This window comes from Eubalaena glacialis, chromosome 11 (genome assembly GCF_028564815.1).
Source record: "Eubalaena glacialis isolate mEubGla1 chromosome 11, mEubGla1.1.hap2.+ XY, whole genome shotgun sequence".
Lineage (NCBI taxonomy): Eukaryota > Metazoa > Chordata > Mammalia > Artiodactyla > Balaenidae > Eubalaena > Eubalaena glacialis.
The window spans coordinates 43,260,407-43,287,214 of NC_083726.1; the positions used below are offsets into that span (position 1 = coordinate 43,260,407).

Below are 26,808 nucleotides of genomic sequence, written 5' to 3' on the forward strand. Positions count from 1 at the left end.
GGCTTAGTTGCTCCGTGGCATGTGACATCTTCCTGGACCAGGGATTGAACCTGTGTCCCCTGCATTGGCAGGCGGATTCTTAACCACTGCACCACCAGGAAGTCCCTATTGAGGCATTTTGCATGCTGTTTTTTGTTTCTTTGGTTTTTTTTGGCCACACCGTGTGGCATGAGGGATTTTAGTTCCCCGACCAGGGTTGGAACCTGTGCCCCCTGAAGTGGAAGCGTGGAGTCTTAACCACTGGACTGCCAGGGAAGTCCCATTATGCATGTCTTTTTTTCCATTGTCTAGTTATTCTGTTTTGTTGTAGTTTATAAAATGTGAGTTCATGATGGATTGAGAAAAGAAAAACTAGTTCTTCACCTCAGATAGTTTGAGAAGCACTGTCCTTAAAACAATGTTTGGCAGGAGTATGTGTATGTGTGCATTTGTAGGGTGAAGGTGTCGGGGAGGAAGACATTTTCCTTCTTCCCTTCTACGTTCTTCTGGCTGGTCTAAGAATTAAATTGACATGAGACAGATTAACAGGAGAAAATCGAACAAAGTTTAACAACATGTGTACATGGGAGAGACCCAGGAAAACTGAGTAACTCCCCCAAATGGCTGAAGGCCTCACCTTAAATACCACCTTCAGCTAAGGACAAAAGATGTTGAGGGTGGGGAGAGTCAGTTACCAGGAAGTTACCAGGAAAAGCACAGTGAACAAGAATGATTATGATGCAGCTTTAAGTCCTGCCTTTTCCCCTTTTCCACTAATAAGAGTTTCTAGAGCTTTCCTCTTCCAGGTACAAAGAGGGAGACACACTTACAAATAGAGACTTCCCTTACAAATGTAAATATTTCTTACAGAAGGGCAACTCCTACTTTGTTTTCAGAACCCTTCCCACGCCTACTATTTCTCAGAAAATAACCACCTTAAAACAATTAATATGCCAAAGAGATATATTTTAAGTGGCAAATTCTGCTCCCCTACAAAGGGAGGGATAAAGTCATTAGTTTTTTGGTTTGGGGCTTTTTTCCAATCTAAGAGTCAATCAAGAATCACCCTGTCAAAACAAACTTATGGTTACCAGGCGATGGTGGGGGAGGGATAAATTGGGAGATTGGGATTGACATATACACACTACTATATATTAAATAGATAACTAATAAGAACCTGCTGTACAGCACATGGAAATCTACTCAGTACTCTGTAATGGCCTATATGGGAAAAGAATCTAAAAAAAAAAGAGTGGATATATGTATATGTATAACTGATTCAGTTTGCTGTACACCTGAAACTAACACAACATTGTAAACCAACTATACTTCAATAAAAATTAAAAAGAATCACCCTGTCGACTGAAAGCAAACGTAGAACCTAGAAGTTGAGAATTATGTTTTATTTGGCAAAATTTCTAAGGACTGAAGCCTGGAAGGCAGCCTCTCAGGTAGTTCTGAGGGACAGCTCTGAAGAGGTGAGGGCGGAGCCAGGATATATAGGAGTTTCTGTTACAGAAACCAGGTAATCAGAACATCAAAAGATTACTGTTAGTTAAAGAAAACCAGACATCTCAAGTTAATGAATTTGGCACTTTTCTGTGTATGGGAAGATGCAAGAGTCTGGGCTCACTGAAATCATTCCTTTGATATGCACTTTAGGTATCTAGGGCCAGTATCCTGTTTTTCTCCATCCTGAATCCCCATCAGGGTGCATAGTTGGGGCAGCTGCAGTGCTGATGGCTTGGTGGCCACAACATCCTTTGTTTACTGATATGACAGGCAACATTCCACAACCCATAACATTTTTTTTCGTGTTGTATAGTAATAAAGTTATGAAAACACCAAGAAAGGATTCCTGTTACATAGAGGTCAAATTAGATTGCTTGGTGTAATTGGTGGAAATGTTAAAACACTAAACACATTTTATGGAAATAGAATGCACAGTCTCCAAAATTCTAAGGGAGTGAGGAGAATAAATGCCTACAGCCTTCGAGCTTTAATTTCACATATTTTTCCAAGACTGTTATTCCTTAATGATATGCACCTGCTTTTCCTTCTGTAGGCTTCTGCTGTGATTTTATATTTATCCTAAAATTTAGGTAGAATAAAAGCAATGTCAGATGAGGGAATTTTTAAAACAAGTAAAAGTTTGCTCGTTGTGCTCACATGTTTTTAATAAATGAATTTGCACTTTGCACATTTGCAAATCCTTGCACTCTTAAACACTGATTTCTTCACCTCTCTCGGGCATACTTTTTCCATGTCCTCACATGCAGCAGTGAAACATAGGTGTTTGTGAAATGCAGTCGTTTCCTGATAGCTCATTCTTTTTTCATTTAAGAATAAAAATGTTCTTAACAAGAAATGTAAGCAGATAGGGTTGGGGGGGTCCCTGTGTTACCGATCTCAGGTTCAGCTGCTTGCCACTCAAAAGCCAATATTTGAGAGACAAGGGTTGGTTGGAAAGGAAAGGTTGCTTTATTCAGGAGGCCAGTAACCTGGGGAGAAGGTGGACTCGCATCTAAGAACCAACTCTGAAGATTCTACTTGACCATGAGAGTTTATAAAGGGAGACAGGGGAAGCTAATCACAGTTAATCATATGGGGAGGGGGTCAGAGTCTTTGTTATCTTCCACTGAGTGCAGACTTTCTTCTGATTGGTTGGTGGTGAGGTAATGGGGCGGTGCTCCAGGACTCCTGTGCTCTGCCTGAAGTTACCATCCTCCGCCTGGGTGGGGCTTTATTTCCTGCAGAAGAACTCAAAGGTATTGTTATGTACATGCCTTGAGGAGGAGCCAGGACCCAGCTTTATCGCTGCACTATTGTTTCTTGACTGCTCCTCCTTTGTTTCTGCATCCCCTCACTTTTCTGAGAGCAACCGTTTGAATCTGCCCTTTGGGACTCAGGGAGGGACTAGGAGGCTGAAGCCTCTTTCTTACAAATAAGAAATGGGGGACATGCAAAGGATTGGTACCTGGGAGGGCCCCACAGGGTCCTGCTTGGTTTCACCCAGAGAAGGAGAACCAGGCGTTGCTTTCTTGACAGAAGAGAAGCCTTTTTTGGCCTAAGCTATTCTGTGATCTAAGCCTGGCCACAGTGCTTGCCCTTGAATCTGTCTCAGTAATTAATGACCTTAAGGGCAGTAAGGGAATGCAGGAACAAAGGAAAAGTAGTCAGCTAACAATACTTCAGCTTTAAAACAGAGTCCTAGTTCTTCCTTAAGGGATATATAATCTGATACATATCTTTTAAGTTCTGCAGGAACTAAGGTCCCCACCCAGGTGGAGGATGGTAACTACATGCTAAGACCCCAGACTGGTCAGAACCTAAGGAATGATGATGTTGACCTTTTCTGACCCTCGTGAATTCAATCAACTGAGGCTTGGACTCTGGCAACCTTTGCCCCAATTCTATACTGAATTATCTTCTGCTCAAGCCCCTTCATGAATATGCATACACCTCCCAACCCCCTTCATGAATATGCATGTGCCCTTAGTTTAAAACTTCCCCAGTTTTGCTGTTCAACGAGACACTGCTTTGGGAAAGACCCCCAGTGTTCTCTTTACTCGCTGTAAGTGATAAATCCTTCCTTTCCTGCTCTTCCGTTTGGTTGTGTCTTTTGGCTCAACACCCACCAAGAGGCGAATCGAGTTTTCAGGTAACAGAAACACATTGAAAACAGACAAACATTGAGTATTAGAGATCAGTACTCCTAGGTATTTATTTGGGGTCGCCAATATATTTTTATTTGGACCCAAGAGTCCATTGGAAGACTGGCATTTTTTTGAATATTTATGAGTGGAAAAAAATAAGCAAAAAGACCTTTTCAAACAAAAATCTTGACTCCTTAAAGATTATTAAAAATGATTTGCTTTATGTTATTTTATTTTATTTTTGGCCACACCACGCAGCATGTGGGATCTCAGTTCCCCAACGAGGGATCGAACCCGTGCCCCCTGCATTGGAAGTGGGGAGTCTTAACCACTGGACCGCCAGGGAAATCCTTGATTTGCTTTATTTTAAAGATACAAGTAATTGAGGATCAGAAGGATAATGTTGTCTGTGTAGTGTGATGTGTATATATAGAAATAATAAATAATAAATCTCTGTATATATGCAACACACTACATAGATGAATCTCTATGCATCTAAGTCAATGCTATTCGAAGTGTGGGCCATGGCCCGTTACCAAATAGCAAAGTATTTGTTACCAGTTGTTGAAATAAATTTCTAGACACAAGATGGAGCCGCCTCTGCCCTTGGTGTCACGTCAGCAAACCAAAACTTAGATAACTTTCATGTCCCTGTAAATGCTCTGCTTCATCAGAAATGCAGGATATCCAGTCAGCCAACCCCAAACGCTAAGCCAAATCTGGGTTCCATACTTATTTCCTTGCTCCTTCTTACCCCAAACAAGGTTGACTCTGTGACTTCAGCCAATCAGATATTTTCTATTTTTCTTTTTCTTGTTCTTTATTTCCTATCTGATAAAAACATCCTGCCTTCCACCCTGTTTTGCAGTTCTCCAAGTGGAGACTGTCTGCTTCATGAAGTGTTAAACAAGGGATGTTTGTAACACCTAAATTGTCTTCTTTAATCATTTTTAAACACAGTCCATAAGGAAGTAAGTATTGCATTGAGAGTGAGCATTTAGAAACTTTTAAAGCAATATGTCAGAGTAATTTTATATATTTTGAAACTAAGAATAGAAAACTTGGCTTGTATTTTGTGTGTCTTTTTATTCCATTTTACTAGTTATTCTTTTTTGTTGTGGTTTGTAAAAGTGTGAGTTCACGATGGATTGGCAAAAGAAAAACTGGTTCTTCACTCAGATGATTTGAGAAGCACTGTCCTGAAAATGGTGTTTGGCAGGAGTGTGGAGTGTGTGTGTGTGTGTGTGTGTGTGTGTGTGTGTGTGTGTGTGTATAAGATTAAAGGAAAGAGAGGTGAAGCAGAAAGTCATTCGATCAAATAAAATATCATTTGTGAAAGAGTTGGGGGTTATTTTTTTCCTCTGTATTTTACCATAGAGTTTGCAGACTCCGTCTTAACAGGGGAGCTGAATACACAGGAAACGCTTTCAGGAGCGTTAACTTGTACGTCCAGACAAGAGGTTTGAGCCCTGCAACTGGCTGAGTTTGTGGACAGAATCCTTCCTCATCTGGTGAGCAGCATTCCTGGGTTCTGAGTCCCATCTCTAATTAGGAAACTAGCCATCCCAAGCAGAGAGGCCTTGGACTCCAGGGCTGCATCCCTAGGGACTCCCGATTCATGGCTGCCCTCCAGCACTACGTTGGACTGTCAGGTGCATTTTCTTTATTCATTTTTCTTTTAAATTGAATGCAGGGATCACAGAATAACAGCTTCTGGAGGATAGACAAAATGGTTTTGCTCAACAGAATGTAAAGAGTATTTACAGGAAAATGTTGCTCTTCCATGTACAAGTGAATAAAAACATAATGAATGTTTTTATTAGTATAACTGTAAGCAGCACAGAAAGATTCTCAGAGTTGAAAGAGCATGAAAAATCATTTAACCCAAAGGTGAGGAAATGCCTGATGAGAAGTAGTCCCCAGTCTCTGCTTAGGACATACACGTACATCAGTGAGTGTCCTAGCAGGAAAGAGATGGCAGACTCCAACTGGGTCACTAGAAAGTGGTGATTTGCAAAATTGTGGGCAGGCTTCATGGAAACCATAAGGAATAGTGCAGCACTTCCAAACCAGCAATATCAGGGGGCCCCGACCTTCCCTGTGCCTGAGGCGTCCACAGAGGCCATGGTCCTTGGAACTCTGAGACGATAGCTGTCTTAGTCTGCTGGGACTGCTATAACAAAATACCACAGACTGGGTGGCTTAAACAACAGACATTTGTTTCCTACTGTTCTGGAGGCTGGGAAGTCCAAGATCAAGGTGCTGGCAGATTGGGTTGCTGGTGAGGGCTTGATTCCTGGCTTGCATACAGCTGCCTTCTCACTGTGTCCTCACATGGCAGAGAGAGAGAGCAAGCTCTGGTCTCTCTTCCTTTTCTTATAAGGAAAATAATTCCACTAAGCGCACTCCACCTTCATGACCTCATCTAAACATAATTACTCCCTCCAGGCACCACTTCCAAATACCATCACTTTGGGGGTTAGGGCTTCGATAAACGAATTTGGGGGGAACACAGATATTTAGTCCAAAACAGCAGCAAATGGGAAGGACTGCCTAATAGGGGCCTATCACCTTCAAGAGAGGGATTAAGACAATCCATGGCAATATGACATAAAGGGAACCAGGGGAATAAGGACCCCGATCTCACTTTCCACAGCTCTCCTATTGGCCAAACCCACCAAGAAGCAGGAGGATAAGGTGTCTAGTTGATCTGGTTCATGTCAGTCAGCCTCTCTTACCACAGAGCAAGGGGGGTAAGGATCTGGAGAGGCAAACAGAAAATATACAGCCATCCTCTCAGACTACTCATTTCCCTGGAATGACTAAATGCAATAATGTGTATAAGGCTCTTTGTGTACTGACGACAATGCTATAGAAACTTAATAAATGCTAATGTGCGGGGTGTAAATTTGATAGTCCCAGACTTATTACTCAGCTGTGTACATAGTCAGGTTTTCAAAAATGCTTAAAAACTGAGTTTGGATCTCAAGTCCCCAATTTCTGTTTAGCAGATTGCAAAAACAGAGTCTTACTAAATCATTATAACTCAGTCATTTTTGAAAAATTGATTTTCTTTAGATAAATTGCCACATTCAGGGTTTTCCTTTCCACTTTCTTCTCCATTTCTCTCCTTCTCCCCAGGCCTGATCTAAATTTCTGGAAGGGTCTTATGAATGATCTAGAAGTTGGTAGTGTATGGCTCGCTGTCATCCTATGTCCTCCGAGATATTATCATCTATTCTTCCCAGTTCTGTGGTTTCCGCCATGCACTTATGCTCTGAGTCTTCCGGGCTTTATCCTTAATACAGGCCTACCTCAAAGATATTGCAGGTTTGGGTCCAGACCACCACAATAAAGCTAATATTACAATAAAGTGAGTTACACAAATTTTTTGGTTTCCCACTGCATATAAAAGTTATGTTTACACTATACTGTAGCCTCTTAAGTGTGCAATAACATTAAGTCTAAATAATGTGCATACCTTAATCTTAAAATACTTTATTGCTAAAGAAAGCTAATCATCATCTGAGTCTTCAGAGAGTCATAATCTTTTTGCAATAGTAACATCAAAGATCACTGATCACAGATCACTATAATAAATATAACAATAATGAAAAAGTTTGAAATATTGTGAGAATTACCCAAATGTGACACAGAGACACGAAATGAGCAAATGCTGTTGGAAAAATTGTACCAATAAACTTGCTCATCTCGGGGTTGTCACAAGCTTTCAATCTGTAAAAATCACAATATCTGCGAAGTGCAATAAAATGAGGTATGCCTGTACTTACAATCAAGCTTTAGAATTAAAAATAAAACCAAATATCTTTCAGCCTCACTTGCCCCCTTAGCTAGATAACCACGTGCAATGAATTATCTGTGCAATCACACACAGCAGTCTTCACAACCCGGTGTTAAAGTGTGTTATTAAGAGTCAAATGTCATAGAGTTCAGTCTGAAGTAATGGAATTAAATATCAGAGGTAATATTTAAGAAAGACAGACAGAAAACTATGATCCTATTTATTACAAAACTTATTTTTTGGCTGCTTCATATTTATTAGGGAGTGAATAAGACTGACCACCCAATAGCCACACATCAGTGATGTTTGACCTACCTTGTCAGGAGAGACTTTAATTTTCATGGATGTGTAAGTTTGAGGTTTGGCTCTACATTGAGTTTCTGCTTCCAGATAATAACTCTTTTCAGCCTCACTGACAAGAAAATGGAGTAATGGAGTAAGTTTGCTGCTGGAAACTCTGGGGTTTAGTTTGGTAAGATGCCGCAAGGGAATAAAGGAATAAAACCAATTATAATTTTATTTTCTAATGTATTATGGAAGGACATTTGCACAGCTCCAGATGCTCTGAATACTGGAATTCTGACATTTTGAAACAAGATTAATATGGTCTGCAGACTGTGCCAGCATCCAAACTGGGAAAGTATGGTGCCAGTTCTAGGCTTGAAGGTCGTCACCTAAATCCGACTAATGACCAAAGAATGTGGAACCACAGCAGTCAAGAGGATTGAGTTAATCTGTGTCAGCTGTTTGTGGTTTGGTCCTTTGTGGTTAGTTCTGAACAGATGAGAGCCTAAAGTTTAATTCCTCTGTCTCTGTTACCATTTATGCATCCAAAAGAAACATAAGAATAATGAACATTCTGTCCTCCATATAAACACCTAGAGAGTCCAGTAGTAACTAATGCAAGATCCTAACTTGCTGAGGGCTCTGTTAAATTATATAAAAGACCAAGTATTTACATACATCTTCATTGGTAGGACACAATGTATCTCAATGTATTACTGTTGTCACGTCCTTTTTTTTTTTTTTAATTTTATTTATTAATTTTTATTTTTTTCTGGAACTAATTTATTTACATGTTTTATAACATCTTTATTGGAGTACAGTTGCTTTACAATGGTGTGTTAGTTTTTGCTTTATAACAAAGTGAATCAGCTATACATATACACATATCCCCATATCTCTTCCCTCTTGTGCCTCCCTCCCTCCCTCCCACCCTCCCTATCCCACCCCTCTAGGTGGTCACAAAGCACAGAGCTGATCTCCCTGTGCTATGTGGCAGCTTCCCACTAGCTATCTATTTTACGTTTGGTAGTATATATAAGTCCATGCCACTCTCTCACTTCGTCCCAGCTTACCTTTCCCCCTCCCTGTGTCCTCAAGTCCATTCTCTACGTCTGCCTCTTTATTCCTGTCCTTCCCCTACGTTCTTCAGAACCTTTCTTTTTTTTTTAAGATTCCGTATATATGTGTTAGCATACAGTATTTGTTTTTCTCTTTCTGACTTACTTCACTCTGTATGACAGTCTCTAGGTCCATCGACCTCACTACAAATAACTCAATTTCATTTCTTTTTATGGCTGAGTAATATTCCATTGTATATATGTGCCACATCTTCTTTATCCATTCATCTGTTGATGGACATTTAGGTTGCTTCCATGTCCTGGCTATTGTAAATAGAGCTGCAATGAACATTGTGGTACATGACTCTTTTTGAATTATGGTTTTCTCAGGGTATATGCCCAGTAGTGGGATTGCTGGGTCATATGGTAGTTCTATTTTTAGTTTTTTAAGGAACCTCCATACTGTTCTCCATAGTGGCTGTATCAATTTACATTCCCACCAACAGTGCAAGAGGGTTCCCTTTTCTCCACACCCTCTCCAGCATTTATTGTTTCTAGATTTTTTGAGGATGGCCATTCTGACTGGTATGAGGTGATACCTCATTGTAGTTTTGATTTGCATTTCTCTAATGATTAGTGATGTTGAGCATCCTTTCATGTGTTTGTTGGCAATCTGTATATCTTCTTTGGAGAAATGTCTATTTAGGTCTTCTACCCATTGTTGGATTGGGTTGTTTGTTTTTTTGATATTGAGCTGCTTGTAAATTTTGGAGATTAATCCTTTGGCAGTTGCTTCATTTGCAAATATTTTTTACCATTCTGAGGGCTGTCTTTTCGTCTTGTTTATGGTTTCCTTTGCTGTGCAAAAGCTTTTAAGCTTCATTAGGTCCCATTTGTTTATTTTTGTTTTTATGTCCATTTCTCTAGGAGCTGGGTCAAAAAGGATCTTGCTGTGATTTATGTCATAGAGTGTTCTGCCTATATTTTCCTCTAAGAGTTTTATAGTGTCTGGCCTTACATTTAGGTCTTTAATCCATTTTGAGTGTATTTTTGTGTATGGTGTTAGGGAGTGTTCTAATTTCATTCTTTACGTGTGGCTGTCCAGTTTTCCCAGCAACACTTATTGAAGAGGCTGTCTTTTCTCCATTGTATATTCTTGCCTCCTTTATCAAAGATAAGGTGACCATATGTGCGTGGGTTTATCTCTGGGCTTTCTATCCTGTTCCATTGATCTATATTTCTGTTTTTGTGCCAGTACCATACTGTCTTGATTACTGTAGCTTTGCAGTATAGTCTGAAGTGAGGGAGCCTGATTCCTCCAGCTCCATTTTTCTTTCTCAAGATTGCTTTGGCTATTCGGGGTCTTTTGTGTTTCATACAAATTGTGAAATTTTTTGTTCTAGTTCTGTGAAAAATGCCAGTGGTAGTTTGATAGGGATTGCACTGAATCTGTAGATTGCTTTGGGTAGTAGAGTCATTTTCACAATGTTGATTCTTCCAATCCAAGAACAAGGTATATCTCTCCATCTCTTTGTATCATCTTTAATTTCTTTCATCAGTGTCTTATAGTTTCTGCATACAGGTCTTTTGTCTCCTTAGGTAGGTTTATTTCTATGTATTTTATTCTTTTTGTTGCAATGGTGAATGGGAGTGTTTCCTTAATTTCTCTTTCAGATTTTTCATCATTAGTGTATAGGAATGCAAGAGACTTCTGTGCATTAATTTTGTATCCTGCTACTTTACCAAATTCATTGATTAGCTCTAGTAGTTTTCTGGTAGCATCTTTAGGATCTTCTATGTATAGTATCATGTCATCTGCAAACAATGACAGCTTTACTTCTTCTTTTCCTATCTGGATTCCTTTTATTTCTTTTTCTTCTCTGATTGCTGTGGCTAAAACTTCCAAAACTATGTTGAGTAATAGTGGTGAGAGTGGAAAACCTTGTTTTGTTCCTGATCTTAGAGGAAACGGTTTCAGTTTTTCACCATTGAGGATGATGCTGGCTGTGGGTTTGTCATATATGGCCTTTATTATGTTGAGATAAGTTCCCTCTATGCCTACTTTCTGGAGGGTTTTTATCATAAATGGGTGTTGAATTTTGTCGAAAGCTTTTTCTGCATCTATTGAGATGATCATATGGTTTTTCTCCTTCGATTTGTTAATATGGTGTATCACATTGATTGGTTTGCGTATATTGAAGAATCCTTGCATTCCTGGGATAAACCCCACTTGATCATGGTGTATAATCCTTTTAATGTGCTGTTGGATTCTTTTTGCTACTATTTGGTTGAGGATTTTTGCATCTATGTTCATCAGTGATATTGGCCTGTAGTTTTCTTTCTTTGTGACATCTTTGTCTGGTTTTGGTATCAGGGTGATGGTGGCCTCATAGAATGAGTTTAGAGTGTTCCTCCCTCTGCTATATTTTGGAAGAGTTTGAGAAGGATAGGTGTTAGCTGTTCTCTAAATGTTTGATAGAATTCGCCTGTGAAGCCATCTGGTCCTGGACTTTTGTTTGTTGGAAGATTTTTAATCACAGTCCCAATTTCAGTGTTTGTGATTGGTCTGTTTATATTTTCTATTTCTTCCCGGTTCAGTCTAGGAAGGTTGTGCTTTTCTAAGAATTTGTCCATTTCTTCCAGTTTGTCCATTTTATTGGCATATAGTTGTTTGTAGTAATCTCTCATGATCCTTTGTATTTCTGCAGCGTCAGTTGTTACTTCTCCTTTTTCATTTCTAATTCTATTGATTTGAGTCTTCTCCCTTTTTTTCTTGATGAGTCTGGCTAATGGTTTATCAATTTTGTTTATCTTCTCAAAGAACCAGCTTTTAGTTTTATTGATCTTTGCTCTTGTTTCCTTCATTTCGTTTTCATTTATTTCTGATCTGATCTTCATTATTTCTTTCCTTCTGCTGACTTTGGGGTTTTTTTGTTCTTCTTTCTCTAATTGCTTTAGGTGTAAGGTTAGGTTGTTTATTTGAGATGTTTCTTGTTTCTTAAGGTAAGATTGTATTGCTATAAACTTCCCTCTTAGAACTGCTTTTGCTGCATCCCATAGGTTTTGGGACGTCATGTTTTCATTGTTATTTGTTTCTAGGTATTTTTTGATTTCCTCTTCGGTTTCTTCAATGATCTCTTGGTTATTAAGTAGTGTATTGTTTAGCCTCCATGTGTTTGTATTTTTTACAGCTTTTTCCTGTAATTGATATCTAGTCTCACAGAGCTGTGGTCGGAAAAGATAGTTGATACGATTTTAATTTTCTTAAATCTACCAAGGCTTGATTTGTGACCCAAGATATGATCTGTCCTGGAGAATTTTCCATGAGCACTTGAGAAGAAAGTGTATTCTGTTGTTTTTGCATGGAATGTCCTATAAATATCAATTAACTCCATCTTGTTAAATGGATCATTTAAAGCTTGTGTTTCCTTATTTATTTTCATTTTGGATGATCTGTCCACTGGTGAAAGTGAGTTGTTAAAGCCCCCTACTATGATTGTGTTACTGTCGATTTCCCCTTTTATGGCTGTTAGCATTTACCTTATGTATTGAGGTGCTCCTATGTTGCGTGCGTAAATATTTACAGTTGTTATATCTTCTTCTTGGATTGATCCCTTGATCATTATGTAGTGTCCTTCTTTGTCTTTTGTAATAGTCTTTATTTTAAAGTCTATTTTGTCTGATATGAGAATTGCTACTCCAGCTTTCTTTTGATTTCCATTTGCATGGAATATCTTTTTCCATCCCCTGACTTTCAGTCTGTATGTGTCCCTAGGTCTGAAGTGGGTCTCTTGTAGACAGCATATATATGGGTCTTGGTTTTGAATCCATTCATCCAGTCTATGTCTTTTGGTTGTAGCATTTAATCCATTTACATTTAAGGTAATTATCGATATGTATGTTCCTATTACCATTTTCTTTATTGTTTTGGGTTTGTAATTGTAGGTCTTTTCCTTCTCTTGTGTTTCCTGCCTAAAGAAGTTCCTTTAACATTTGTTGTAAAGCTGGTTTGGTGGTGCTGAATTCTCTTAGCTTTTGCTTGTCTGTAAAGGTTTAAATTTCTCTGTTGAATCTAAATGAGATTCTTGCTGGGTAGTGTAATCTTGGTTGTAGGTTTTTCCCTTTCATCACTTTAAATATGTCCTGCCACTCCCTCCTGGCTTGTAGAGTTTCTGCTGAAAGACCAGCTGTTAACCTTATGGGGATTCCCTTGTATGTTATTTGTTGTTTTTCCCTTGCTGCTTTTAAGATTTTTTCTTTGTATTTAATTTTTGGTAGTTTGATTAATATGTGTCTTGGCAAGTTTCTCCTTGGATTTATCCTGTATGGTACTCTCTGTGCTTCCTGGACTTGATTGACTATTTCCTTTCCCGTATTAGAGAAGTTTTCAACTATAATCTCTTCATATATTTTCTCAGTCCCTTTCTTTTTCTCTTCTACTTCTGGGACCCCTATAATTCGAATGTTGGTGAGTTTAATGTTGTCCCAGAGGTCTGTAAGACTGTCCTCAATTCTTTTCATTCTTTTTTCTTTATTCTGCTCTGCAGTAGTTATTTCCACTATTTTATCTTCCAGGTTACTTATCCGTTCTTCTGCCTCAGTTATTCTGCTATTGATTCCTTCCAGAGAATTTTTAATTTCATTTATTGTGTTGTTCATCATTGTTTGTTTGCTCTTTAATTCTTCTAGGTCCTTGTTAAATGTTTCTTGTATTTTCTCCATTCTATTTCCAAGATTTTGGATTAACTTTACTATCATTACTCTGAATTCTTTTTCAGGTAGACTGCCTATTTCCTCTTCATTTGTTTTGTCTGCTGAGTTTTTACCTTGCTCCTTCATCTGCTGTGTCTTTCTCTGTCTTCTCATTTTGCTTAACTTACTGTGTTTGTGGTCTCCTTTTCGCAGGCTACAAGTTCGTAATTCCCATTGTTTTTGGTTCATTGGGTTGTGTAGACTTCCTGGTGGAGGGGACTGGTGCCCGTGTTCTGGTGGATGAGGCTGGATATTGTCTTTCTGGTGGGCAGGACCACATCCGGTGGTGTGTTCTGGGATGCCTGTGACCTTATGATTTTAGGCAGCCTCTCTACTAATGGGTGAGGTTGTGTTCTTGTCTTGCTAGTTGATTGGCATAGCGTGTCCTGCACTGTAGCTTGCTGGTCGTTGAGTGGATGCTGGGTCTTAGCGTTGAGAAGGATATCTCTGGGAGATTTTTTGCCATTTGATATTACATGGAGCCGGGAGGTTTCTGGTGGACAAATGTCCTGAACTCAGCTCTCCCACCTCAGAGGCACAGGGCTGACACGCGGCCGGAGCACCAAGACCCTCCTGTAGACATGGGAGATATCCAGGAAAACTGAGAAACTCCCTTGTTGTTACGTCTTGAGTGATAGTGTTTGGTTGCTCATTGAATAACAAAAGAAGAACCAGTATAAACTGTAGAGAGATTATAAGAGCAAACATGTATTTAGTGCTTTCTCTGTGCCAGGCTCTGGGATAAGCACTTTTCATATATTAAGTTATTTAATTCTCCTAATAACCCTATGATGTAGTTACTATTCCCATCATTTCCATTTTACTGATAAAGAAACTAAGGCAGAGTCATTTATTCAACTAATATTTATTGAGTCTCTACTATGATCTGATAGTGGCTTAAGAATTAGGAATACATCAAAGCATCCCTGACTTCATAGAATTTACCATCTAGTGGTAAGAGGAAAAAAAAAAAACTATAAATGTATAAATTATATAGTAAGTTAGAAAGTGGTAAGTGATACCAAAAAAAGTAAAGCATTAAGGAAGGAAAGGGTTCTGTGTATGTTTGTGTGCATGTGTGGATGTGCAGCTTAAAGTAAAGGATGATGGACAGTGAAAGCCTCACTGAGAAGGTGACTTTTGAGCAAAAGATTGAGGGAGATACAGAGAGACCCGGTAAACCCCTGGGAGAAGATCATGCCTCAAAGAGTGAACTGCCAAGTGCAAAAGCCTCAAGGAGGTACCTGCAGTGTAGCAGACAAAGCAGGGAGGCCCTCTTGGGTGGAGGGAAGCAAGTATTTTGGGGAGGAATAAAAGAGGTCAGAAAAATAGCCAGATTCCGTGGGCTTTGCAGACATTAAATTTTATGGAGCTGAGAAGCCTTTGGAAGGTTTTGAGCAGAGAAATTATATGATCTGACTTGTGCTGTAAAAATATCATCTGGATGTTATATTAAGAATAGACTGTGTGTGGGCAGGCAGTAGATGGGGTGCTGGTAGGTTAGGGCAGGAACCAGAGAGATGAGATAGGAGGCAATTATAATAAGCTGGGGGTTCTGGAGACTATTAACAATAACATGGAGAGTAATGAGAGGGGGTTGAACCAGTGTAGCTGCGCTGGAGGTGGTGAGAATCATCAGATTCTGAGAATATTTTGAAAGTGGAATCCCTAGGATTTGCTAATAGATTGGATATGAGATAGAAAGAAGAGTAAGAATGACTCCAAACTTTTTGGCCTGACTTACTGGAAGGGTGAGGTTGGCATTGACTGACATTGGGGGAGACTTAGAGAAGAGCAGGATTGCTACGATCAGGAGTTCAGTTTCTATATGTTAGGCTTGACATGATAACAAGACATCTGTGGCAGGCAGGACAATGGCTCCCCAAAGGGGTCATCCAGATCCTAATTCCTGGAACCCGTGACTATCTATGTTTGGTTACATGGCAAAGAGGAGTTAAGGTAGCAGATGGAATTAAAGTTGCTAATTAGCTGACCTTAAGCTAGCATTATCCAGGTGGGCTCAATGTAATCACAAGTCTTTAAATGTGGAAGAGGGAGACAGAGGAGTCAGTGTCAGAGTGGTGCAATGTGAGAAAGATTTGACTGGCTGTTGTTGGCTTTGAAGACAGAAATCGCCACGGGCAAAGGAATGCGAGCAGTCTCTAAAAGTTGGAAAAGGCAAGATAATGGATTCTCTCCTTAGAGCCTCTAGAAAGAAATGCTACCCTGCTGACACCTTGACTGTAGACCAGTGAGACCCATGTTGGACTTCTGACCTCCAGAAACGTAAGGTAATGAATTCGTGTTGTTTCAAGCCACTGGGTTTGTGATAATTTGTTGCAACAACAAAAGGATTATATAACATCCAAGTGGAGCTATCTGGTAGGCAGCTGGCTATAAATGTCTGAATTTGGGGTAGAGGTCCAGGATGGGGATATAAATTTGGAGTTATTGATGATACTTAAAACTAGGAGACCTGTTGGGATCAAGGAAGTCAGTACAGACAGAGAAGAGAAGAGGGGAGGGAAGATGAAGGGGAGGGGAAAAGGCAAGGACTGAGCTTGGAGGAGCTCTGACATTAAGAGATCAGGAAGATGAGAAGGAGCCAGCAAAGGAGACCTGGAAGGAGAAGCTAGTGAGGTAGGAGGACAACCAGGTGTGTATGCTGCCTGGAAGCCAGGTAAAGGAAGTGTTTCAAGGAGAAGGGGGTGATGATACATGTCAAATGCTGCCGATGGGTCAGGTAAGATGGGGATGGGGAATGAATGGATCGTTGGATTGAGCAATGTAAAGGTTATTGGTGACCTTGACAAGAGCAGTTTGAGCAGAGTGGCGTGGGCTAAAACTTTTTGGAGTAGATTTTAGCAAGAACAGGAAGACTGGAATTGAAGACAGTGAGTATACACTCCTTTTTGAAAGAGTTTTGTTATAAAAATGAGCTGAGAGTGGGATAGCTGGAAATGAAAGTACACTGTTTGGGAGTGAGAGAAATAACAACATATTTGTGTTTTAATGAGAATGATCCAGCAGAGAGGATCAGAGAGATTAGGTCACTAGCTCAAGGTCACGTGACTGTGTAGAGCAGAGATGAATTGTCCCAGCTGAGGGACAAGCCCATCCCCAGAAGCGGAGCCACTTACCTAACCCAGCAGCTGACCACACACTCACGAGTGAGCCCAGCCAAGACCAGCTTAATAATGTTTGCAGTTTTAATCTACTAAGTTTATGGGTGGCTGTTATGGTAAAAAAAGAAAAAAAGATAACTGGTATTGGGTCAAATTAGTTACATGTGTTTGGGGTGCACGTGACCACCTAAGTTCAAGATCATAGCTGATTAATGTATGCCAGGGGCATTATTAGTTTCATTATAATGAGATTGTAAGAGATCTTTTGTTCTCAAAGGTCTGCCCAGGTACAATAATGTATATTTTATGCTAAATTTCTTTTTTTTTTTTAATCTATTTAATTAATTTATTTACTTATGGCTGCATTGGGTCTTCGTTGCTGCGTGTGGGCTTTCTCTAGTTGCGGTGAGCGGGGGCTACTCTTCGTTGTGGTGCGCGGGCTTCTCACTGCGGTGGTTTCTCTTGTTGTGGAGCACAGGCTCTAGGTGTGTGGGCTTCAGTAGTTGCGGCATGCAGACTCAGTAGTTGTGGCTCGTGGGCTCTAGAGTACAGGCTCAGTAGCTGTGGCGCACGGGCTTAGTTGCTCCGAGGCATGTGGGATCTTCCCGGACCAGGGCTCAAACCAGTGTCCCCTGCATTGGCAGGTGGATTCTTAACCACTGTGCCACCAGGGGAGTCCTATGCTAAATTTCTAATTTCCTTTCTCACTTGAAAAAAAAATAGGAACGTAATCACCTTCAGCAACTTATTTACAACATGAAAATTGATATATCTTTCTCTCAATAGGTGGCAAAATAAGAATAAATAACACTATCACTGTTCTCTGAATGCTTGTCTAGACAACATCAAGTAAATGCTTTTTCTTGTCCTAATATGCCATAATTTAAATTTTTTACACTTTGCTTTCATTTCTTTTATAAAATCATGGGGGAATAGTTTGTAACTCAAATGTATTTTATTTGAAAAGATCATTTTCCTATGTTAGCTTGATTGTGATGATTATTTCACAATGTATACATATGTTGAAACATCAAGTTGTATGTCTTAAATATATACAATTTTTATTTGTCAGTTATACCTCAATAAAGACAGGGGAAAAAAAGAAAATAAATTTTGGTTCTTCAAAATGAATTCACCAGGAAAAAAAAGAAGGAAGAAAGAAAACGAAAGCATCATTTTCCAAAGCCTTAATTGACCTTAGCACTGACCCACAAGTAATTGTCTGCACAATTACTTTTAGGGTATTATGACTTTGGTGCAAGAAAAATTGCGATGGCTATAAACTCATCAGCTTTTAGCTTTAGCTCTTAAGATCTAGAAATAGAAGCTAGGAATAAATTTCTTCTTGATGAATCCATTCCTTTTCTAAAAAAGTCTAGATCGAGGAGACCAGAAGTATAAGTGAGTTAGGAACAAAACCTTCTTTTGCAGCACTTATGCCTTTTAGTGAGTCTCTAAGCACAGAACATCTTGCCTTGTATTCATTCCTCTTTTCCCTCTTTCCTGTGGAGTAAGGATATTGTGGTTCTCCTTAGGGTCATGATCCCCATGGCCTCCCTTCTCTATCCTCCCCCATTGCCCTCACAATCCCATATCAGAGGAATAGGAAGCGCTATGCCTTTGCTGGTGCTTTCTTTGTGTAAGTCTAGTAATTCCTAGTTTTACCAGAATTCATATTCTTCACCAGACTGCATCGCCAGTCTGTGTGTATCTTTGATGTAAGATACTATTTGAGGCCTATACTTTGCAGATTAGGTAAGATGTATACCTGGTTTCCTACAGACATGGGACAGAAATTTGCAAGTTTAAAATCTAAGAAATGCGTTTGCCCAAAGGCATAGTGATGTGTTAATAACTGTTCCTGTCCACAGAGGTTTTTGAGTCGCTTTGGCTCTATCATTATACAACGACTTTTCTCTGGCATATCAGGAAGCATTTAAGAGAGAGCAACTTTGTTCATGACTCTATATGGCAGATGATGGAGGAATCATTGCTGTGGAGGGGTCTTGATTAGAATTAAGGGAGCTATTCTGAACTTGACATCCACTGTAGAGCCTAACTGGATATCTCTTCCACATTTGGTCTCCAGGTATTAAGCACTTTCTTACATTAAGCATTTCCTTGTCTATATCATAGGGTGTCAACCAGCACTTCTATATAAATAATAGTTGTATTGAACACATATGCCAGGAAATATTCGAAGACCTTTGTATACATTACCTCCTAAGATGGGAATTTGAATGCACAAAGCAGTTGAATTTCACACATATTAATTTTTAAAATTTCTTAGACATAAAAACAGTCTTCAAAGTTCTTAAAGGTCATTTTGTCATAGAATAAAAAGCAAATATATGACTTGGAGAAGTACTGAAAGAGAAACAAGCACTCTGAAATGTGTTTCTGTTAAAGCAATCAGTTGGGTCATAGGAAGACCAAACAAGAAAGCATGACAGGGAGTAATGCAGCAATTGGACAGCCATGAAAGAAGGGAATTTTTGGCAAAGGCAAGGTGTGATCTTGAAACAGAAGAGACGGAAATCATAATGAAACCACAGCTACATGCAGTAATGTAGCTTTTTTTCTTTTTCTTTTTAAGTTGTGGCTTGAGTGTAGCTGAGTTTTAAAACCAGGTGGCTAAGAAAATGCTGGCGCTAACTTATATCTTTCTTATGAAGTGTATGACGCCAAACAAATGGCATAGTTTCCAGGAATGGTGGAATTAGCATAGTCATGTGCCCCAGGACAGGGGGAGAAGTTTGGGATGAAAAAGTGTATTAAATACCTATCGCTGCATAACAGATTACCCCAAAATTTAGCAACTTAAGACAACAGAAATATTTACATTATCTCATATAATTTCTAAGGGTTCAGAACCCAAGAACAGCTTAGCCAAATGGTTCTGGCTCTTGAAGTTGCAGTCAAGCTGCCATCTTCTGAAAGCTTGACTGAGGCTTTGAGGAGAATCCACTTCCAGATGCATTCACATTGCTGTTGGCACAAGGCTTCAATTTCTCACCCTTTATTTTTATAACCTAATCTAGAAAACGACAGTTACTTCTGCTGTATGCTAATGATCAAACAGACCAACTGTAGTAAGATCTGACTGGTGACTACACAGCGTGTGAATATCAGGAGATGGACTGTGGGAGGCCATCTTGGAGGGGATTTGTTTATGGTTTATTTTCATAAAAAGTCATTTGGCCTTTCCAGTTAATGAGCCAGCATCTGCTTATACACCTACATCCTTTTGGGTTATACAAGTCGTAATCACAGGAATTTGGAGCTGGAAGAGACTGTAGAGATGATCTTCTAACCCAATCTTTGTTTTCTTCTAAGATTTATCAGGATGGAGTAGGGAAAATAAAGCTCAGGGGACTTCTCTGGTGGTGCAGTGGTTAAGACTCCACGCTCCCACTGCAGGGGGCCCGGGTTCAATCCCTGGTCAGGGAACTAGATCCCACATGCATGCCACAACTAAGAGTTTGCATGCCGCAACTAAGAGTTCTCATGCCACAACTAAGGAGCCCACGTGCTGCAACTAAGGAGCCAGGCGAGCCACAACTAAGGAGCCCGCCTGCCACAACTAAGACCCAGTGCAACCAAATAAATAAAATAAATATTTTAAAAATAAATAAATGAAGCTTGGAATACATAAATGACTTGCCCCAAACCACCCTCCCCTCCAAGAGCTGATTCAAAATTTTATCTGTAGACCTGTCAGTACCTTTTTATAAAGTATCTGAATCCACAATTTTTTGTTTATGATTTATTTTACTGATAAATTACAAGAACCCAAATGTTTAATTTTTACGAGTCCAGATTCATTCAAGTCAATGTTCTTTTCTTTTCTTTTCTTTTAATTTCTAAAAAAAATGTATTGAATGTTATTTTTTGACCAATACATGTTAGAAACTGGGTACACTGTTTAAAATAAGAGAAAAAAAAATCCCTTTTCTAATGAAGCCTACAGTCTATTGGAGGGAGAAGATATATTTAACAAGTATTGAAATAGGTGCTATATAGGACACGAAAATGAGAAAAATATTATCCTTGTTCTAAGAGGCTTAAAATCCAGTACAATTAATATTAGAATTATGTATATAAGATGTTAATTGGCATAATTTAACTTTTCATATGACTGATCTCATGGCACTAGTGTTAAGCTAAAAGGCTTTGTGGCTCTGGTGGTGTTAGCTGGATTTGCTGGCAGTCAAGCTGGGTCTATGTTACTTTAATGTGTTTACATTTGTTTAGTGAAGTACAATGGATTTACAAGATTATACTAGCTTTGTTACCGACCAGGGTTCTTGGCTTTCTTTTTTTTTTTTTTGGCTTTCTTAATCAATAGAAATTGATGAGGCCAGACAAATACAGGCAAGGCTTTATTGTGACTGGTGCTATAGCAGGAGGGAGTGAAAACAAGTAACAGGTTCCCTTGTTCCTCTCTTGCTGAGGGGGCGGTATGGGGTGAGGGTAGGGGTGGGTCCAGGGGTCGGGTTGGAAGGGTGACTTAGGTGGTCTGCCCACCCCCTTGGTGGTGCTGTATGCAGGGTGCGTGTGCAGCACCCTGCTTTTGCTCCCGATGCCCTGCTTTTGCTGGGTTTTTGGTCTTTTTGTATCTTGTTCGTAATTTGCCCCAACTGTGCATGCAGGTAGTTGTTTTTAGTCCCTTATAGTTTCTCTGTATTTTGTTGCTGGAAGAGACGTTTGTCCAGGTGCAAGCACTGTAGCAAAGGGTCCCAGGTCCCAGCCTGTCTCAGTTTCAGGTGTATAGCATAGTGATTCAGTACTTTTACAGATTATACTTCATTAAAAGTTATTACAAGATAATGGCTGTAATTCCCTGTGCTATACAATATATCCTTGTTGCTTATCTGTTTTATACATGATAATTTGTATCTCTTAATCCCATACCCCTAATTTTCCCTCCTCCCTTCTCTCTCCCCTATGGTAATCACTAGTTTGTTTTCTATATCTGTGAATCTGTTCCTGTTTTGCATAAACACTCATTTGTAACATTTTTAAGATTCCATATATAAGTGATATTGTACAGTATTTATCTTTCTCTGTCTGACTTAGTTCACTAAGCGTAATATTCTGTAGGTGCATCTATGTTGCTGCAAATGGTATAATTTCAGTATATCACATCTTCTTTATCTTCTTTATCCATTTGTCTGTGATGGGCATTTAGGTTGCTTCCATATCTTAGCTATTGTAAATAGTGCTGCTATGATCATTGGAGTACATGTATCTTTTCAAATTAGTGTTTTCATTTTTTCCCCTGATATATACTTAGGAGTGGAATTGCTGGCTCATATGGTAATTCTATTTTTAGTTTTTTAAGGAACCTCCATACTGTTTTCCATGGTGGCTGTACCAATTTACATTCCCACCAACAGTGTAGGAGGATTCCTTTTTCTCCACATCCTCACCAACATTTGTTATTTGCAAACTTTTTGATGATAACCATTCTGACAGGTGTGAGGTGATATTTCATTGTTGTTTTGATTCGCAATTCTTGAATAATTAGTGCTATGGAACATCTTTTCATGTGCCTGTTAGCCATCTGTATGTCTTCTTTGGAAAAATGTCTATCAGATCTTCTGCCCATTTTTTGACTGGGTTGTTGGTTTGTTTTTGTTTTTTTTTAATGTTGAGTTATATGAGCTGTTTATATTTTTGAATATTAGCCCCTTATCAGTCATATCATTTGCAAATATTTTCTCCCATTCTGTAGGTTGTCTTTTTGTTTTTGTTGATGCTTTCCTTTGCTATGCAAAGGTTTTAAGTTTAATTAGATCCCATTTGTTTATTTTAAAATTTTATTTCGGGACTTCCCTGGTTGTGCAATGGTTAAGAATCCGCCTGCCAATGCAGGACACAGGTTCGAGCTCTGGTCCGGAAAGATCCCACATGCCACAGAGCAACTAAGCCCGCGTGCCACAACTACTGAAGCCCGCACGCCTAGAGCCCGTGCTCTGCAACAAGAGAAGCCACCGCAGTGAGAAGCCCGCGCACCGCAAGGAAGAGTAGCCCCTGCTCGCCACAACTAGAGAAAACCCGTGTGCAGCAACGAAGACCTAACGCAGCCAAAAATAAATAAATAAATTTATAAAATAAACAAATAAATAAAATAAAATTTTATTTCTTTTGCCTTAGGAGACAGATCCAAAAAAATATTGCTATGGATTATGTCAAAGAGTATTCTGCCTGTGTTCTTTTCTAGGAGTTTTATGGTTTCAGGTCTTACATTTAGGTCTTCAATCCATTTGAGTTTATTTTTGTATATGGTGTGTGGTAATGTTCTAATTTCATTGTTTTACATGTAGCTGTCCAGTTTTCCCAGCACCACTCGTTGAAGAGACTGTCTTTTTTCTCCACTGTATATTCTTGCCTCCGTTGTCATAGATTAATTGACCATAGGTACATGGATTTATTCCTGGGCTCTCTGTTCTGTTCCATTGATCTATGTGTCTGTTTTGTGCCAGTACCATACTGTTTTGATTACTGTTGTTTACATTTTTCATGTTTGTATAACATAGTCTTGTTATATACAGACTTGGAATATATGCATGGAAGAGAAAAGTAATAAACAGAGTAGATGCAGTTAAAAATCTCTAATTTCATGCTTCCTTGGGGTGCTTAAATAATGCTAAATGATGGCTATTTTCCCAATTACCAGCATCACGTCATTAGGAAATGAGTTTTAAAATAGAGTTGGCATCAGGCTCGAGATCTGCATGGCATCATAAAAACTGGGTTCTTCTCAAAGACGGGGGGTGACAAAAGTTCTTCTTCCAGCTTTATGGTCATTGTACTTCATCCGTCAAATGTTTGTGTCCAGGAACCAAATCATAAATTTTTAGAGGAAGCTGTGTATAAAATAAACAGTTTCTCGGTGATATGCCCTTGAGAAAGATTTTTGGATGGAAAAGTTCTCTTTGGATGATTTCTGCAAACCCCATTCTGTCTACTAATGAAACTCCTGTGGCTTTTCTTCTGACTGTCCTGCAAATACTGGCTGCTAACTACTTGTGATTCAGGTCTGTATTGTATGTGCAGCATGTCCTCCATTTGTTCCCCTGCACCAGGGCTGGCTCTCCCGGTAAGCAGCCAATTGAAGGGAGAGATGAAGCCAGATATAAACATTGAGGTTTAATTTTTTCTTCCTAGTACATAGCAGAGCATCAAACACAGGAAGATACATAATAAATGTTCTTGGATAAAAGCAAGGGCTGCTATTAGCACAGTTTCCTGGCTCAGGATAGAATGGGCTTGTTTTTGCTTTTCCTAGATGATACTGAATTTAGGCATTTCTTTTAAAAAATTCTTTAGCATTATAAAGTATCCCAGAGGCAAAAAGAAGCTATGATGGATGCAAAGGATCTGAGTACATTGTGGTGAAAGGGAATGAGATTTGGAATTAGACAGAGATTTATTCATCCATCCATTCACTCAACACATTTATCTAGACAGCGCATGTACTAGTGAATAAAACTGACAGTCCTGCCATCTTGGAACTTGCATTTTGTTAATGAAAATATGTGGTATGTTGGAAAGTGTAAGTGCTATGGAGAAAAACCAAGTGAGGAAGGGGTGAGAGACAACAGTGAGTGGGGTGTACTTATAATAGGAGGGTTAGAAGGCCTCACTGAGAAAGTGACATTTCAACATGTGAAATACATGGAGGAGGTGAGGGCGCCACATGGATAAGGGGGAAGAGTGTTCACACAGAGGGAACAGCTAGGACAGAAGTCCTGAAGTGGGTGCAGCAAGCAGGCCAGTATCACTCCAGAGGAGACTTGGGTATAAATCTAGTCCTGCTTCGTTGAGTGCCTAACCTCCCGAAGCTTCAGGTTCCTCCTCTGAAAAAGTAGAGACGAAAATGCTTAGATAACTTGCAGGACTGTAGGGAAGACCAAACGAAAGAGTAAAGGTAAAGAACCAGGGTAATGCCAGGTATCCAGATAAGAGTTTTAATTACAATATAAAGGATGTTTCATAACACTGATTACTGCTTCTGTTTCTTCTTCCTGGAAAATGAAGGAAATAAAAACACACTGTAGGTTTCTCATGAGAAGTAAAGGGTGGCAGAATATGCCACCCCAAAATATGCCTCTTTGGCATAAGGATTATCTTGAGAAACAGCAGACATAAGAGAAGCTCTGAAAACACAGAAGTTACCCTTTTGTAAGGGAAATTTACATCTGTAAGGAAATCCCCCTTTGTAAGGTTATCTCCTTCTCTGTACCAGAAGAGAAAGATGACTAAATCACAAGAAACTCATCCATGGAGAAGGCACCAATTTAAATCTGCATAGCAAACCTTACTTTTGTTTACTATACTTTTCCTGGTCACCTCCCTATAACTGGCCTCTCCCATACCCTTCTCTCATTTGTCTTTAGCTGAAGATGATATTTAAGCCTGAATTCTAAACCACCTCTGAGAGTTACTCATTTTTTCTTGGGCATCTCTCATGTATACATGAAGTATACATGTTTAAATAAACTTCTGTTTGTTTTTCTTTTGTTAATCTGTCTCTTGTTACAGGGTTCCAAGGAGAGAACTTAGAAGAGTAGAGAGAAAATTATTCTTCCTCCCCTACAGGAGTAAATGCAATAATCCATGTAAAGTACTTAGCCCAGAGGCTGACACATAGTAGATACATAATTTATGGCAATTCTCATTATCAGATGTTTCAATAAAGCATTCATTAGTATAGACATAGATAAAATTGGGAGAGCAACAGCAAGCCACCAACCAACAGGGCTGGGAGGAAAACAGGAACTAGGTCCAGGGCCCAAAGAACTAGGAAATAATAAGGGCAATGGATCTGGCAATCAGCGCAGTGAGGATGAATTCCATCAAGGTTTTACTCAAAGCCATGGCAGACTTGGTGGGTAATCTGCTTTATTTGAAGGGGCTGGAGTGGGAGAGACAGCAGAGCAGAGGCAAAAACTAGGTGAATCTGAGGCTTCAGTGTAGGAAAGGAAATATACCCAATAGGTATCATAAAGTTGAGTAGAATCATCATAAGCAGACTTGGCCATAAATGGGCATAATTTGTCAAAGGAAACAGGCTAGGATGGAGGGGAGAGAGATTAATGCAGTATGTCAAGATGATATCCACATATGTGGAAGCCCATAACTGTTAGGTGGGAGTACAGTGGAGAACATTTGGATAAGGATAAAAGTAGAGAGAAAGCAAAAATGATATAGTTGTGGGAGGATACTAAAGACAGTTCCATAAGGAGTAGGAAATAGAAGTTGTATTCTGGAATCAGACAGCAAATGCTGGCCAAGCTATCCAGAAGAATTGCTAGATCCCAGGTTCAATTAAGAACAATGCGTCAAATCCTTGAAAGTCAGAGTATCATGGTAGTTAACTTAATGGACCATAAAGGTGAACAGATTTAATTTCAGATGTATTGTGTGACATTTGATAAATTAACCTCTATTAACCTTGATTTTCTAGCAAGTAAAATAAACATGATGAAATTCTTTTGAGGGTACTATATGAGAAGTCTTTTGAAAATGGTTAAACATTTTCCTAGAATTTCATCTTCCCATTAATGTAGAAATGGCAAAGGGAGTTGCTATTTTGGATTTAATTTTGACCAACAGTGAAGAAGCCATGAGCTGAGTTAGGAACTTCAGAAGAAAGGGGAGAAAACACAAAGCAACCTACATTAGAGCCCTGGATAAAGAGAGGGGCACTCAAGGCAGGAGCCTGAGATCGCATCATTTCTTTCCGTTTCTCCAAGAGCTTCCCAAAGCACAACTTGACAAGAACTTTGGTTTTCCTCTTTCAACTGGACCACCCAGATGGCCACACATTTCCCACCTCTTTGAAATGTTCCCTTTCCCTTTGTCTTTCTGTGACATTTTTGTACAAACATTAATTATTTTTTTTTCCCCTAAGTGGTTCTGAAAGTGCAGAAGTCAGAGTCAGGAGCACTCAAGCTCTCTTTTATTTCCTTTGTCCTGTCACTTCTCTACAAAATTTATTGTTCCTTTACTAAGATACCATATAAGCCCAGGTTTTAACCACTCCTTTGAGTTACTCACCTCTGAGAGCTCTCATGTGTACGCATGATACACATGTTAATAAACTTCTGTTTGTTTTTCTCCTGTTAATCTGTCTTTTATCA

The 26,808-nt window shown here is 39.3% G+C and overlaps 1 protein-coding gene across 13 annotated transcripts in view; it reads left to right on the forward strand.

The window, feature by feature from the left end:
* BBS10 (Bardet-Biedl syndrome 10) overlaps positions 1-26,808 on the forward strand; it is a 180,268-nt gene that overhangs the window by 77,359 nt on the left and 76,101 nt on the right. For 2 of the 13 annotated variants that reach the window (XR_009702510.1, XM_061204943.1), the window contains one exon: positions 15,658-15,788. The exons of 9 other annotated variants lie outside the window; for them this stretch is intronic. Coding sequence is in view for 2 of the 4 variants with exons in the window: in XM_061204943.1 (XP_061060926.1) it covers positions 15,658-15,787 (130 nt within the window). In the remaining 2 variants the exon portion in view is untranslated. Of the gene's footprint in view, positions 1-5,012; positions 5,170-15,657; positions 15,789-26,808 lie in introns of those variants that run through there. 2 more of the 13 variants (XR_009702509.1, XM_061204944.1) reach the window with 1 other exon arrangement.